This window comes from Lingula anatina, chromosome 1 (genome assembly GCF_051362555.1).
Source record: "Lingula anatina isolate TDL-2025a chromosome 1, LinAna3.0, whole genome shotgun sequence".
Lineage (NCBI taxonomy): Eukaryota > Metazoa > Brachiopoda > Lingulata > Lingulida > Lingulidae > Lingula > Lingula anatina.
The window spans coordinates 51,364,793-51,381,581 of NC_141767.1; the positions used below are offsets into that span (position 1 = coordinate 51,364,793).

The following is a 16,789-nucleotide window of genomic DNA, read 5'->3' on the forward strand; positions in this document are numbered from 1 at the left end:
GAAAAATTAATTTAGAGTGTATAAAAAGTATGCTTCAAATGGGACTTAAAAACCTATTACAATTCCCTAATAATCCCATTGCAACCTATATACTTTCCCAAATGATGTCAGTGATTATATGGGTATGGCGTACATATATAGAAAATACACTGGTATTGTCAAGGGATTTAATATTCATCTTACCATAATCCACATAAAAAAAAACAGACCCACGTAAAAAAATACATTCATGTAACAAAAAATACTGTAACACAGTCTAAACGCCTATCCACAGAGAACTTTTAAAACTATTACTTTTAAACCTAACTATAATAATATACTCTTTTTACCTGTGTCATCAACATGGAAGCTTTCTCTGCATAAATCTGGTGGCAGGACATGTTTGACTCTTGTGGGAGACAAGGAGCCACCTGAACTAGATGGTGGGGATGACTGAAACAGATGAAGTGTAATTTTAAGTGTAATTCTGGTTTAATTATCATAACATAAGAGATTTAATTTTCCTCTCCCCCCCCTTTTTTAATTACCATAAAAAATGAGAAAGATGGTCAATGGAAGTCAAACAGATGTTGTTTAAATTCAAAATCCAAAAGATTTAATAAACCTTTAGTGATAATAATCACCAAGTTTGGAAAAAAATGTTTAAGCCCTTGTCACAACATCATTAGGCTGTTTTATAAATATTTTGTTCCAAAGTTAATGATAATTATCGTTGGAACCACAAACGATCAAATAGATAAACTCCAAGGATTTATATTATTCCACAATCTTTAAAATGATATCAAAGTAATCAACTTAAAATTAACTGTTGAATACTTCTACTCACATTACAACACATACAGTAAAAAAGAATTTTAAAAACACTAATTTAAAGGTGATGGGTTTTGGAGTTTTCACAACAATACAAAACTAATCATAGGCTAAATAATATCTTACAATATCCAAAACACACTACAACTGCTACCAAAAATAACTCTCTAACAAAGCACTTCAGCTTATGCACTAAACAAAATAATCAAAATTCCCAAGGACATATAAGTATCAGTTTTATCACTCAAAACAGTATATCTCTGCTATCAGGGCAACAAAAGACAAATCTTCACTAAAGCTCCACTCCTCATAATACATGTATGTACCTCAAGACATCTCTGGCACATCAAAAATACCTCCATATCCAAACGGCAGGGGGTGATTTCTAAGAAGGCGCATTCAAAAGAAGATACTTTTTTAACCCAAGATATTGTAAATCATCATGCAATTAATCAGACCTTAACACTGCACAACAGTTATCTTGCAAAATGTTTGTTATGCATGTACCGAACTTTTTGAAAGAAATAAAATTGTGATTACAAACAGAAAATAAGATGTCACAGTGTTGTTTCTTACCACAGAGGCCAGGTTCCTTAGAATGATGAGTTTTACATGACCTGGCTTCAATGCACCAAATATAGAATAGGCTTCCTTAAGGCTAACATTGGTCAGATTGTACTCATTCACCTGAAGAATTTGGTCACCATTCCTGGAAGTGTTAGCACTCAAAAACTTAAATGTAGCACATTTAACTATTTTTATACTTACAAAAATTGACTATTTCTTTTATCATCTAAATCAAGTTACTATTTCAATCACTAACACCATTGCACATCTTATTATATGCAATACCGATAATAGTAACCAATACAAGCATTGGTATATTTTTATTGCTTAACAAATCTGTTTATAAAAGACAACTTTTTTTCTAAATATGCCCTTAAAGTAGCTTTACCTCAACCTTCCATCCAAGTCAGCTGGAGAATGAGGAGCAAGATCCTCAATAAATATTCCTCTCTGATCCTCCATTAATGATCTACAAACAACACCAATTCCCAAACCTATGCCTTGTTCTTGAAAATATAAGAATCATACATAATAATTAGATTCACCTTTTGTCATAGTTCAAATAACTAAGCTACTATTAGTTTCCATCAAATAACTAAGCTACTATTAGTTTCCATCTCTTAATGTTCAACAGTATGACAAATAAAATCAAATGTATATTGATTATATTTGAAGCAGAGAAAAGTACACATTTTGCTAATGAGAGATGTATGAATGACTGAGTGTGGTTATCTTTGATACCAATGGTCAAAGGCAGCATAAAATGGGGAAGAGTTAAAGCAAAAATTCTGCAAAAGCAATTATTTGTAATTCTGAGCGTCACCCACTGAACAGAAAATGATGCATATTTTAGATGAGAAAAATCCCATCACCCCATATACCTTTATATAAAGTGACCTCTTTGATAGGCTCATTTTCATTTTCTTCACCCTCTGCTGCCAGAGCAGATGCCCCACTCATCAAAGCCATCTTGTTGGTGATGTCCATAGGTGGAAGACTGAGCTTTGAGAAACTCAGAGACCTGCGGTCTGACTTTGGACTGAATATAAAACATAGTAAAAAATTATATAGTATACAACAGCAAGGAAGACATATACGAGGTACTATAATGTACCTATTCAAACCCTGCCACTTACTAATGCATCCTTTGCATGACCCAAACCTATCACCCCATTACCTAATTTGTAAAAGTATCATAGGTTATCTTACAGCACTTCCAACACGTCTGTATGATCTCTAGACTTTTTCAACTTCTTAAAAAAAGACTTCAGTCTCCCCATGCCTGCTCTACTATCCAGACAAACCATATGTGTGCACTCTTTATGTGTCAGTTGCTGCACAATCATGCAGGCTTAACTTACAAAACAAACAAAACAAGAAAATACAGCAACTCATAGCAATACCAAAATATTTCTATTATTTTCATTTCTGATTGAACAGATCCTTGAAGCAAAATGAAGCTCATATTTATACAAGGAAATCAAAATGAATACAGGTATTTATTGTTTGTATGTGAAAGCTTTATAGAAATCCTAAATTTGAATGATGTAACATCATGCCCAGATAATCACTGTATCAATATTCCAGGCTTCAGTAAGTCATTATCTGGGCAGTGCTACTGGAAAAGTTAAATAGCATTGGGTATGTGAACAAACAGCTCCAAATATGATACTCTCATATTACTGTTAACTTAAATTATTTCTTTCATCCACACCTTATAGTAAAAGCACTTTTCCACAAGTATCACTAGAGCCCTCCATCTCAATAAAGAAAAAAGTATTCAAACATGAACCATATGAAATTACTTTAAGGACCATTGTTTCTCTTATGAATGATACATCAAATTTAAGAAAAGTTTAATATACAGTTGAAAGATGGCAGTTAAAGATAAAACTGGAGATTTAGTTAATATCTTTCAAAGATAATATTGATTCTATACCTTGTATCTGGACTGAAGATTCTGCTTTTAACAACGAGTGACACTTCTCCTTTCTTCAGCTGTTTAAAGGTGGTAATGGCTTCACTGTGTGTCAAACCTTGCATAGACTGGCCATTCACATCTAAGATTTCATCACCTGGTGAGTGAGTTCATAATGATGCTGTGTTAGTTCTACATGGCTGAGTTTTTATTATAATAATAATAATAATAATAATAATAATGATTTTATTAACGTCTCACGTTTTAAATAAATAAAACCCACCCTACTAAGAGTTGTGAGAGACTAAAACCTGTGCTATTATAATGGTTGAAATGTTCCTCATCCTAAAATCAATTGGTTTACTGACAAAAACTGAGTTTTGCCTCTTCTTGTACTATTATCTTCTATATTAGAGTAAAAATATACTCCCACTTCATGAAAAAATGATATGCACTATACAAACAAGCCCAATCCTTCAAAAGCTGGTCTCCATACTTTTATCAAATATTTATTACCTGGTTGCAACCTTCCATCTTCTGCAGCTAGACCATTTGGAAAAATGGTTTTAACGTAAATCCCCATCCTTCCCTTTGCAGAATCTTCTCCTCCCACGATGCTGAAGCCTAGGCCCTTTCCTCCAGCACCTTTTACCAGAGTTACTTTTCGAGGAGAGGACATTTTGGGGCTTTTTGTCATTTTGGGGCTCTTGTTGCCAAGAAGGGAAGATCGTGAGTTTTCCCTGCTGGGGGTTACCTAAAAATACAATAAGCAGTCACCTTGATAACTGAAAAATGATAGGATACAAGGCAACTGAAATTAAATATCATAATTACGTCAATATCCTACTTCCGACGCATGCAAGCAGTTAACACACATACACAAAATTGTAGTGATGACACAATGATAATAGAGAGATATCTTTTAAATCCGTTGTTTTTAAAAATTTTCTCAGCAATTAACCTAGAGATTTATCACCAAAAAAACTACAGACTTAAACACTCCTCAACAATAAAACTTTCACTTATCTAGGAATGAATTTTAGAAATATCCGCTCTGTCTTTTTCTATTTCTTAACCATATATATACCTGGTGTTTACTTGCGTCTGGCAACAGAGCAGTTGTAGGGCTTGGCTCTTGTGGAGTTTTCACCTCCAAGGAGGCTGATGAGGCTGTGCTCGTATCTGAAGCATTACGACTGTGTTTGCCCTAAAACATTCCCATTAAAACATTGTTCATTTTCAATGATCAATCATGAGAAAGAAACCTACAAGTAATCAATTCATTTCACTCATTCAATAAAATTAACAGAACATGATTAACTGAAAGCAACCCCAACAAAAACATTAATTTAGGTGTTCAGGCCTGTAGCCGAAGGGGGAGGGGGGGGGTTAGAAAGAACTGCCCTTTTTGCCAGGAAAAGGTCCATTTGGGTAAAATTTGATCTAAGTTCACAGAGGCTTCATTGTAAAAGGTCCACTTTTTTAGAAAAAGAACCACTCCTTAGAATTTGCTGGCTGCTGGCCTGGTGTTTTTTTTTTTTTTTTTTTTTTTTGTTATCAACAAAAATAGACTTGAGTTCATTGCTATATATATATATATATATATATATATATATATATATATATATATATATATATATATATACTCACTCTTGCTGCTATCACTAAGTCCACAACTTTAGGTGCTTCCTTGATAATATTTACTGCTTCTTGGTGTGTTTTTCCGATTAATTTTTTACCATTGACCACCAACAGCTCATCCCCTTTTCTCAGTCTTCCATCCCTGACAGAAAAGAAAAATTCAATCTAATAGTCATCAGATATCACATAAACACTGCCCTATGTAACATCCAGATTAGTAGGGAATTAAAAGAAAAACTGAATCAAAGTGACTATGCAACAATTAAATTACTTGTATGTTAAATGAATCTGCAAATTTTTTTTCTTTTTTTTTATGAACCACAACCAAAGGATATGATGCAAATACCTTGAAATATTACTTGCATTCAAATTACTTGCATGTGAATTAAACCACTAATAACGGTACAAAATATGTTAACATCTTAAAGGAAATGGCCATATATAAATAACTGATGTCATACTAACAACATATTTACACATTTGTGTCAAATGCCAGACCTTCACTTCATCAGAAAATGTTATACCATAACATAAACTGTACACACTACTGGAACGAGTATGTAAACAATATCAGACCAAAGAAAACAGATTACCTCCTTGCCTCACCTCACCTTCTCTTTTTTAACATTTCCCTTCTTCATATAAAAATGAGAGACTTTGACAACCTCTTGTTTTCAATTTAAAATGAAAATGCTCCGTATTCTGCAAATGTGCCCCCTCTAATTTTTCGGTTAGGCTAACATTTCAAACTGTTAACTTAAAACCACCAGTCCCAAATAGTTCAGAGTAAAATTTCAATTCACTGAAATCACTGACCCATGATTCTGGCAACAGGAGGGAAAAGTAAACCCATTATCCTGCTGAAATGTTATGTGATTGTGCAGATTTCCATCTATGTTTACAGTCGGCTTTATTAGAAGCTATTGTTAGAACAGAAATTGCAACAGATCAGCTTTATATTATAAAAGTAATAATGCCACCCTACACCCTTCCGTCCAAGGACAAATATAGGTTGGTCATTGGGAGTGCTGGCCAGTGGGATTAACACACTGGCTCCGTTTGTTCCTGTGAGATGTCTATTTAGAATGGCATTAAAGTTCTATTTCTACTCTTCTTGAGATGCGTGGGATGAGCTTAAAGATTTAGTCTCTCTATTCCAATTTTAATCCTATTTCAATTTGTACAATAAAAATGTTCATATATCACACCTAAGTTGAATTTTTAGGATTGGTTTGTGTTCACAGGACATAATGTGCAGAAATATTTGTGTAATGCAACACTATTGTACAGTACTTCTACTTATAATCTCAAAAAAAGTGACGCACATAATATGGTGATAGGAGAAATCAGACAGCTGTAGGTATCTGGTTCTTTCCTTTAAAAGAGTTCAGATCTTCAAGCAAACAAAAAAATCTTAAAGAAGAAAATCATACAAATAATCTGGAATGTCTGTGTATTGATTTTAAAGAAAAGTGATTTGTCCTGTTCTTTGTTGATGCACAATACAATTATTTCTGTCTCAATTCATGCTATATGCAATATCAAATTTCGCACATATTTCTTTGGTAAATTGAAATGAAATCACTTAATCAAGAAAAAAATCTCACTTGTCTGCTGGTCTGCCTTTATCTATGCCTGCTACAAATATGCCTATGTCTCCTCTTTTGGAACCCTTGCCACCAGCTATCTGCAATCCCAAGCCAGTATCATCCTTCACCAACTGGAGCCCAACAACCTTCTTCCTCTGAAAAAAAAAATCATAGGTACCGATTTACATATATCACATCAAACAATCATTATTTCTCTGGTAAATGTTTTAATGCCTTTGTATTCATATCTTAAACCTGATCAGGAGTCTGTTGACCTGCCATTTTAGATACTGAATATTATATTAGAAATGACATGCCATATCTGCCAGATTTTAGGGGTGCCATTGGTAGCAGAGGACTGAAAAACAAAGCTAATGATATCACATCTACACTCAAATATCTTCTGTAAAATCTAAAACATAGGGAACCATGATGGAAACGCACTTATCGTATTTTTTATCTAAATCACTGAACTCTCATGATTTTTATTACTATTAAGTCTCTTATGCAATAACACTGTCATCACATTACAGCAACATTGCAGTGCTTTTTCCAAAGCCCTAAGAAAGATGAAACAAAAAAAATGCCCAGTACATACCATCTTCGATCTAAGAAATGTTAAGCCTACACAATTCACATACTTTTCTGACCACCTTCCTGACCAGTCAATGTCTGCTGGTCACAGATACACCTTTTTCAGAGTGAAGTCATGTGTATCTTGTGGTGGTATAGGCCACAACAACTATTCCTTACAACACAAGGAGAGCAGATTGACAGGTAAAGAAAAGAATATGGTGTTGATAATGCACTGCTGAATGTATTAAATATATCAAAACAAACAGATTTCCATTGGCTGGTGCATTTCTTTCTTTCAAAAGGACCCAATGTTGTTGTGAAAGGCACTATGCTGTACATTCCCTGCAACAATCTGTCATAACAAATAATAATTTGACAGCATAAGTATGCCTCACTTTGCTTCTGCCTTTGATTTCTATTTGTATAAGCACTGAATGCCTCATAATTCATGCTACAAGGGTTCCATTTCTCATTATGCTCTAAAATACTCCTTTTGTAATAAGACTTACATTAAATCTGCCCTGGTAAACCACAAACATGAAAAAATCCTGATATTCTGATAAAATTAATTTATCCTTTTATGCAGTGTATGTATATGGTATGCATGTATGTATGTGTGTGTGTGTGTGTATTTGGTGTGTACGTACGTGTGTGTATGTGTGCATATGTGTGTGTAAGTGTGCATGCATGCATGCATGCGATTTAATCATAGCAAGACCAGACATGATTGTATTTTCTGTGATACCATGCAATAATGTCAAACAATCCTTTCTCAATAACCATTTATAGCAAATGAGAAAAAAATCTTCGTAAGGTATTAATGTTAAACTGATCAGTCCTTTTTCGTAAACAAAATATAAGCAATGAAAATTTGTTTCAACATTCCACAATCTGAAAATAAAAATATATCACCCCATAAAAGAAATAAGAGCCAAAACAAAATGACAGATATTGCTTGTAAACAAAACTAAATTTCAAATTACTACTGTCCTTAAAATAATTACATTACTTTCTATGACTTTGAAAATTAAAATCAGTAAGGAAGCATAGGACACTTTCAGAACAGCAGACTTACTAGTCCACAAATCAGATATGGCTGACCCACTTGAATGCTTGTTGCGTAATTCTGTGTCTATTGTTAATTCAGTGTCTGTTGGGAGATTAGACAATAAGCTATACGTGGGTTGTCATATGTGCTCCATGGACCAGTTAGCTTGCTGTTCTGAATGGGGCCATAATATGTCATTTTAAGGAAGGAAAAGTAACAATTAGTAATTTAACTGTGATTGTTCTGAGTTTTATTTTATTTTATTTTTTTATTTATTTATTTATTTATTTATTTATTTATTTTTTGCCATAAGCAGGTGGCATCAGGTGGTCAAAGCTGTTAGAAAGGCATGTTAAGGTCTACTTAGAATCACAATTTGACCGAGGTTCCATGCCATATCTCATGTTAGGTTGATTATGAGGGTAAAAAGGTCTACCTTAAAGTTTTCAGAAAATCTCTCCCTTAAGTTGCTAATTAACAACAGGTCTAAGGAAGTTTAAAATAGTGACAGCAAATGATGCGAAACTACATGGATTAAGCTGTGCATTATCTTTAGCTTTATATCTATCTACCTTTCAGTGACATTTTATAATGATAAAGTTGAGGTCATAATCCTGACAATTACACATTTATTATCTCTCTGTCAAGCCATGTCTTAAGGAAAAATTCAGTATAGCTCATGTTATGTTAATTGGTGTAAATATAGTCACAGGCCCAATTGGATAAAAGAAAAGAAGTTTCCATCAAATTCTACACAGGTCAAATCTATTTTAAAATGTACTATAATTACCTTGGCACTTAGCGTTCTTCCCAATCCTTCTGGCAAAGTTTCTAGATCTAAATTTGGCTCCAACAGCAATGCATTTCTGTTTATGTCTCTAGTCCTTTCCTTGGCATGGTGTCTCATTGTACAGGGTATTTCTTTCTGTTTTGGGCTAGGTGTAGAATTGTCACTCATTTGACTGGCCTCCAGGTGCTTACTTTCTGTGGTATCTTGTCTTTTTAGTCTTGGAGGTTTAGATCTACTTTTTGTCAAACCCTGAGATTTTTTGGGAGTGACAGCTGCATCAGTCTTCAAGGGCTCTTTCAAGAATCCCCCTGGATCCTCAGTACAAACTGTGTTCACTTTAGCACCTAGTTCTGTATTAGGGAAATGTTTGGAACTGTGACTAACATCCTGCATATTTGAAACAGACACATTCTTAGATTTGCCATCTTTTGATCTATCCCTGGAAGACTTTCTTATACTATGTTTTTCTGTTTCACTGCTACCTTCAAGTTTTGGATTAGCATCAGAATCTATGCTCTCAATGTCATCTCTTTTTCCACTATGATCTTCTGTTTGAGGACTTGCAGTTTCTGGATGGCCTTCAATGTCAGATACATTGGGAGATTTTAAAGTCTTCTTTGGTCGTCTTACAACCATCATCACTCGTCCTGACCTTACAGCACTGTTGAGAAACCATCTGAAAAAGATTTAAGGTCACATATTTACTAGTAGTGGAATTCATCATAATTTTATGTGTGATCAGCACATCCTGCTGAAATTCCAGGTCTCATGATTGCATGATCAATCAATCCTACAATCCTGATTAATATAGGTAACAAATGACTGGAACTAAACAATATGAGTGTCACTGGATGATAAACCTGACCATTCAAAACAGTTTTATCAGTGATACTTTATCATTCATAACTGTTTTACATATTTGTTCTACTTTAATGTCAAATCTCCCTGAAATAGTGATTTTTATATACTTACTCCTTTCATCAAACAAACCTTTGGCAAAAAAAAAGTAAATTTCAATACATGGGGTCCAAAGACTACTGTACACAAATGAATTACACTTCCTGCTTCCTGGATTCAAACTGTGATATACACTGCAGAAATTTCCTTTCTGTTTATAATCATTATATATAATACAACAACAAAGGATTGGCAGGAGTTCAGTGCACACATTGAATACCTTTGGGACAATAACACCGATATAGAATATCTTTCTTAATGGCTCAAGAAATGGTATGGTTACTAAGAAATGTGCCAGCAAATTAGCATTCCTCTGCAAATAAATGCCCCTGAAACTTAAAGGTATACTGTATGCATTTGAAAATTTCCGTATCTATGACCTCATTCCCATAACCACATAGATCTAACAGAATTGATCCATCTCCAAGGGGTTTCTCACTAAATTGCATTAGATGTCTGGCATGCCCACTGAAGCTGCTAAAAGCTAGTTAATTACCCCTTAACAGCAGATAGGTCGATCCTGCTAGATCAATTTTGGTATGAGAACGGGGTTTATGACTGCGTTCCCATCGTACTAGCAGGATCTATCTATCTATCTCAGCGAGGATTCTCTCTCAGGCATAGTTAATGTAAGTTTAACTGTCAGGCACATCCCTCGCAAAGCAACATGAACAATGAACATCAAGGACCACAAAGTTTTCCCCCAAGTACTTTAAGTTACAAAGGGGCATGCCAGGCATTTAAGTCGCTTAAACTAAGAAACCTCAGGGAGTTAGATCATTCCAGCTAGTACAATAGGGTTATGGGAATGCTCCCAGTGTCTTTTATCCTTCAGCTCTACTTTATATTCCCTAATGAAGACATTAATACTATACATGACTGGCCAGTCATTAAGAACAAAATCATTAAATAAAAAAAATGAAATAGAGCATGAAACCCAAGACCAGCAACAGGTTAAGCAATGATTCATGGTGAGAATTTTCTTTTCCTTCTCCTAGAGAAAAATTTATTTCAGCAGGTAAATTCAAAATAGAGTTCCTTAAATTTATCACCGAGTAAGAAGTTACCAAATGACAATAGATATGGATCTGGGATACATGGGGAATTGTATCCTTTATAATTTTATTTACAAATGCACAAGACTAGGCCCAAAATGAGGGGATAGAGATGGTCATGACTCACCTAGGGTTAATTTTGGGACACATATATTTCAAATGGACAGAGCTAAAAAGAACCATGTCAATATTCAAAATCAGATGAACAAGTAATTGTTGTGGACCTTTGCATCCACAGTGAAAAGGCCCAAGGAAGAGGGGAGGGGGGATAATCCTTCCTGAACATATCACTTCAAATACAAGTATTTAATTACATGGTACATGAATGTCCTGATGAGGACTCCTCATGGTTCAAGGCTTGAACTTTAAGCATGCTCATGCTAACAAATTTATTACTTTATTTGTGCCAAAATTATTTAAAAGGTCAAGAAAAAGAAAAAATATACATGTGTGAGAGAGAGAGAGAGAGAGAGAGAGAGAGAGAGAGAGAGAGAGAGAGAGATTCCACCATAAATGCAAAAAGCAGGATTATAAAAGATTCAAATAAATGCCAAGGCCATCAGATGGATTTCTGGTCAAAATCAGCCACTGTATGGACAAACTTCTGGCAACTTTACATCATGTTGGAAAGTTATGTTTGTGGCCCTGTGCATTCAGAGGAACCTAAGACCCCACTTCCAGAGATTAGATCGATCTACTTTAGATCAACCTAACTCCCTGGGGGTTCACGCTAAATAGCTGTCAGCCGAGCGGACACGAAAGTTAATTACCCCCTTACAGCTTGTAGTAGGCGGGACGGACATTTAAGCCGGATTATCAGACAGTAATCTAGTGAGACTCCCCGCGGGGATAGATCGATCTAAAAGCTCTGGGAATACAGCCTTAATATATGTGGAAAGAGTTGGATTATAAGAACTCTGCTCATCGGACATTGGAATGGTTAGTGGTCTCATGAAGTATGTCTAATTTATAGTCTAAGCAGTCACATTCAGGGCCAAACCCAAGAAAGGCTTGAAACATGAAAAAGTAAACTTTGGACAGACTGACAACCACTGCTAGATAACATATTTATTAATTGGTCAATGATAAAATAGTCTTGTCCTATTATCAAATTATAACTTTTCCAAGGAGTTACAAGCCCTGTTGAAAGATTTGTTTCATATATTCTGGATTATACAAGCTTATAGTGTGCTCCATTAGTCTGGAAGGCATCTGCGGAGATGAAATATCACAGCCTGTGCTGGTAACATGAGTAATAGGACTCATAACATTACTTTTGTCATGAAAATTTCAATTAAGCTGTACAACATGAAGCCTCAGGGCCGTCATCCACATTAGACATGGCAACTTCCTCTCATATACACACATACTCAGGCAGAGAAAGGGGGAAAATATAATGTCCAAACTTATAAGTTTGCTATCTACCAAGTGGCAGAATTCCTTCTAGTAATATTAAATAAACCTACAGTTTTCTATCCTTGGGTGATCCTTCCATTCTTGTAAAGTTTTATGGCATAACAAGCTGGCACATAGTGCATGAACTAATACATTTTTCAGTGGCAACCCTTTGCCACATAGCCAATTGCCTCACCATGGTAACTAGATGTATGTCATGTACCACAGTTCAGCTGGTTGTGTGTCCTTTTCAAAACATTATGCACAACATACGTACTTTGTTTCTGTTTCATTTATGACTACATTTTCTGTGTTTATGCTCCAATTGATTATTCCCTTGGCATAAATATTAATACACTTAAATTGTAATATAAAATGCTTTTAAAGAAAAATAACTGTTCTAATCTTTAAAAATTTGCTACATAAAACCAATCAAAAATGTTCTAAACATTATTCTACATTAAAATCTGCCTAAATGGCTGGCAACTGAATGATTGATTGATTAAATTTTTTTCACTTGAATTTCACTTACTATAGGACTCAAACTAACAATTCTCTCACACTTGGAGGTAAGGTGAAGTGCTTTAACATGAGGATTTACTTTACTGAACAATATCAGAGCTATATTCTTTTCAACTGTTGGCTTAGCTAACTGTGCAGTTTATAGTCCAGAATACCTACTGGTTATTAACTTTAAATTTCAAATCCACTACAAACCACAATCAAATTTGATTTTTTTAGATCTATATGAGCAATTCAAAGATCTACCTCTACCCCACCCACCAAAAATAAAAATACGGATCTAAAAATCCAGAAATATTATATATATATATATATATATATATATATATATATATATATATATATATATATATATATATATATATATATATAAAATTTTTTTTTTTTTGAGGGAGAAAGGCACAATATTTCATGTGTTATTACCATTTGGAAAAGAGGTCTAATTCTATAACATCAATTCTTTCTTACTTACACAATATCTTTGCAAGAGAGTGATGCTTAATTGCACTTCAGTCAATTTCAGAACCTGACACAGATGCCAAACATTTTGTATTAAAACTAAAATAGATCTGATCAGACACCATGTTCTGTCAATACTCTGGATATAGCCTTAGGTTTGAAACCCATTTAGTGGGTTAAGTTAAAATATTTTCTGCACCAGATCATCCACTACCCCCTACTCTCCCCCCCCCCCCCCCCCCCCATGATATCAATTGATATTCACACTAATGAATCCCTATGTATTAGAGCAATTTTTAGACTTTGACCAGTTTTCTTTAACATATGATTTACAATTATACTTGTGTTCAGAATATTGCATATCCACATATTTTTGAGCACCTGTCAAACATTTGATATATATACTTCTGGCAAGCCATGTTTTAAAGTTTCCTGTGTTCCCTGTAACAAGGCACATGATTGAATTGTTATATTTCCATGTTTGGAAAAGTTTATACAACATTATTAAATGTCTGAAATAAGATCATGAAGGCCTTTTATTGCTTTCTATTTAGAGAATGCTTAGTACAGAATGATCAGGTAGAGCTGACCTTTAAAACTATAATGCTAAAGTTAATGTGCTTTGACATCACCAGCTTCTGTGTGAACTTCAGGTGGTAAACAAACAACAGAGAAAATCATGATACTGAATCCATCAATCTATTTGTAATCACACATGCAAATATGCATCAAGTACTTCTTTCCACAAGTTTATTTACATACAAGGTCAAAACAATAAAAATGAGAGGTCATTTAAAGTGGAAGGTGCCAAGACACTGTCCCCTGCCCCAGGTGCCAAAATCTGACTCAATGACAGTGCCTGGTACTGGAAACCTTTGCTTTAAGCCATAACATTTCAAGTGTCATTACCTGTAGTTAAAGAAAAAAAATAAAAAAAAAAAAACAAAAGAAAAGTAACGCAAATCATTTTACTTTCATTAACTGCATATGCATGTTTATGCTTTTCCTTAGAAGAGAAATTCTCAAATGTCACTAAAAACAAAAATCTTCACTACCTCTTTAAGTCACATTGTATCTTCAAGAGCTGTTGAAACCAGCTAGTCAGTATAAATACATATATTGATCATATTGCTTTGCCTTTGCATAATAAGATTATTTTAGGACGTAAGATCTCTAGACAATTTTCATTTCCATCTGGAATGTTCAAATGAAGTTTGACTCTACAGAATGTTTAAGGAGCAATATCACACATGGGACAACTGATACTTATGTTGCTTTAAATATATCTTGCAGTAGCATTCATTGATCAATGTGACTTTGTGGTTATTTTTCTCTTACCAGTGTCTTATACGAAACGTAAATAAACACATGATAAAACTGATACCTTTAATTTTCATCTTTTCATGTAAGCAATTTTTGTTAGGGGAGACTATTACACGATCAAATTATTCTGCAAGTGACCATTTGGTTCACTGAAAAGTTTGCTAAACAGTTACTTTCAACAAGGTACAAGGATGATTTTCCTTACTATTCTCTTATGATGAAATATTTCATAGTTGTACCTCTCAATAGTGCATCATGTGAAAAAGGATTCAGTAGACAAAACACTGTAAAATCTAAAAGGAGGAATCATCCTGCAGAGGAAAGATTTTAATCTTTAAAAATTTAAAAATGAGCTTCTCTGAATTTCCGTAAACAAGCCCCAATTTGCATGCAGCACAGAATTTCTGTGCTTAAAGCTACAAAGAAAGTAACTTTATTTTACACACAAAATTAATTTTTTGAGAAAATGGCCCTTTTATACATTTAAAAGTGGACTGTACCTAGAAGTGGAGAAATGAAGTTATGAAAGTGAAAGCTGTTTTGTCACAAGTTTCTGATGATGTCAACAGCAGCCCGCATAGTACTTATTTTGTCACATCTGTCAAATTTTTTTTCCATGTAAGCATTATGATTCAATTTTTAAGTCTATTTCAATTTAAATTTTTGGTCTTTATAAATAATAAAATATACTAAGAAATACTTTAAAATCTTGTATTACTCTTTCAGAAAAAATATCATTTGAAATTTCTTATCAGAGACATATATATACTGTCATGACCAGTGGCTATAAAAGGAAAATACTATTCATCAGAAGAATCTGGACAAGCAAATTCCAATTGAAACATTAATTATAAAGTATCATAATAAAGATTGATATATAGGCAAGCAGTCTCCTCAGGAGTTGTAGATGAAATACATGACATCCATGTGCAGCCAAGTATAGCTTAAGTCCAACAGGTCATTTGATGATTGATAACCTTAACACATCACATAAAACCCCCATATCTCACCTTACAGGTAATTCTACAGCAGTGTGTGGTGGGAGGATGGCTCTAAAAAAATTCAGTTTCATTGGAAAATTTCATAAAATTATGGTGAGTTTTTTCTGGTAGTGGAATAATATTGACCATTCTCCATATCTCACAGAGACAAAGAAAAATATACCCGTCAAATATATGCAATGACACAAATAACAGCCCGTTACCTACAATAACCCTTAGGGGACTGTTCCATCTGGCACATTTTGCTGTTAATAACCTGGAGAGTTAAGAATTAAGACACAAAAAGACATAAACACCTAGCAAGTTTTCATAAAGATGCTTGGTGTTGCTATCAATTTTTTACAGACAGAATATGTATGACTTTAACCCCAATGACTTAAACCCAAGGTTATTTTTTTAATCTGCTCTATCTTTGAGCCCAGCCCCTGACAGTATTCCAAGGTAAATAGCTTCTACAGAGAGATTCCTCTCACAGATGAAATATTAAGGTGTATAATTAGAGAATTCCTGACAAGCCAGTCAGTCTCCTACAAAGTGATGATATACTACCTGTATGTCCATTAATATACTTTTCAACTCACCAACAGCAGCAGGTGCTGATGGGTGTAAAAGAGGGAATATTTTGTAACAAATGGATTTTGTCTTTTTAAAATAATTTCCACAAATCACTAGTTTACTGTGTACATACCAGCTGTTCCATGTGATGACTGGAAAGACCTCCAGCTGATGGAGACAGCTCTGTGACATAGCATACTTCATATGAAACACAATCTGCCCACTATTAGAGTTTAAGAACAGCGCTTTATAGAAGAACCCATGGTCAGCATATCTGTTTACAGTTAAATGTTAATCAAGTAACTAGATGCTAAAATACCAGATTTACATCAAGTCTTGAGAAATTTCAGAGGCATTCTCAAAAGGGACTATCTTATGAATCCATCATGCTATGAAATGCATATATCTCCTGCATCACAATGATACAGTAAAGGCACTTCAAAGGAGGAATTAATTAAAAAATCCCATACACTTTACCTCTGATTAGCAATATCAACTAATTCCATCTCTGTTTTAAATACAGCTATTTAGCAATAGACTAGACATACTTATCATAGATAAAACTGCACTATTTGTCCACAAA

At 34.2% G+C, this 16,789-nt stretch overlaps 1 protein-coding gene across 5 annotated transcripts in view; it reads right to left on the reverse strand.

The window, feature by feature from the left end:
* Positions 1 to 16,789, reverse strand: part of LOC106153564 (uncharacterized) — a 35,185-nt gene that overhangs the window by 16,459 nt on the left and 1,937 nt on the right. For 2 of the 5 annotated variants that reach the window (XM_087008087.1, XM_087008081.1), the window contains exons 3-12: positions 8,940 to 9,615; positions 6,544 to 6,680; positions 4,946 to 5,078; positions 4,383 to 4,502; positions 3,812 to 4,049; positions 3,317 to 3,452; positions 2,259 to 2,416; positions 1,766 to 1,883; positions 1,387 to 1,519; positions 330 to 432 (exon numbers count right to left, since the gene is read on the reverse strand). In XM_087008087.1, the coding sequence (XP_086864213.1) occupies positions 330 to 432; positions 1,387 to 1,519; positions 1,766 to 1,883; positions 2,259 to 2,416; positions 3,317 to 3,452; positions 3,812 to 4,049; positions 4,383 to 4,502; positions 4,946 to 5,078; positions 6,544 to 6,680; positions 8,940 to 9,615 (1,952 nt within the window). Of the gene's footprint in view, positions 1 to 329; positions 433 to 1,386; positions 1,520 to 1,765; positions 1,884 to 2,258; positions 2,417 to 3,316; positions 3,453 to 3,811; positions 4,050 to 4,382; positions 4,503 to 4,945; positions 5,079 to 6,543; positions 6,681 to 8,939; positions 9,616 to 9,911; positions 10,039 to 12,417; positions 12,546 to 16,339; positions 16,359 to 16,789 lie in introns of those variants that run through there. The other 3 variants (XM_087008111.1, XM_087008094.1, XM_087008103.1) reach the window with 3 other exon arrangements.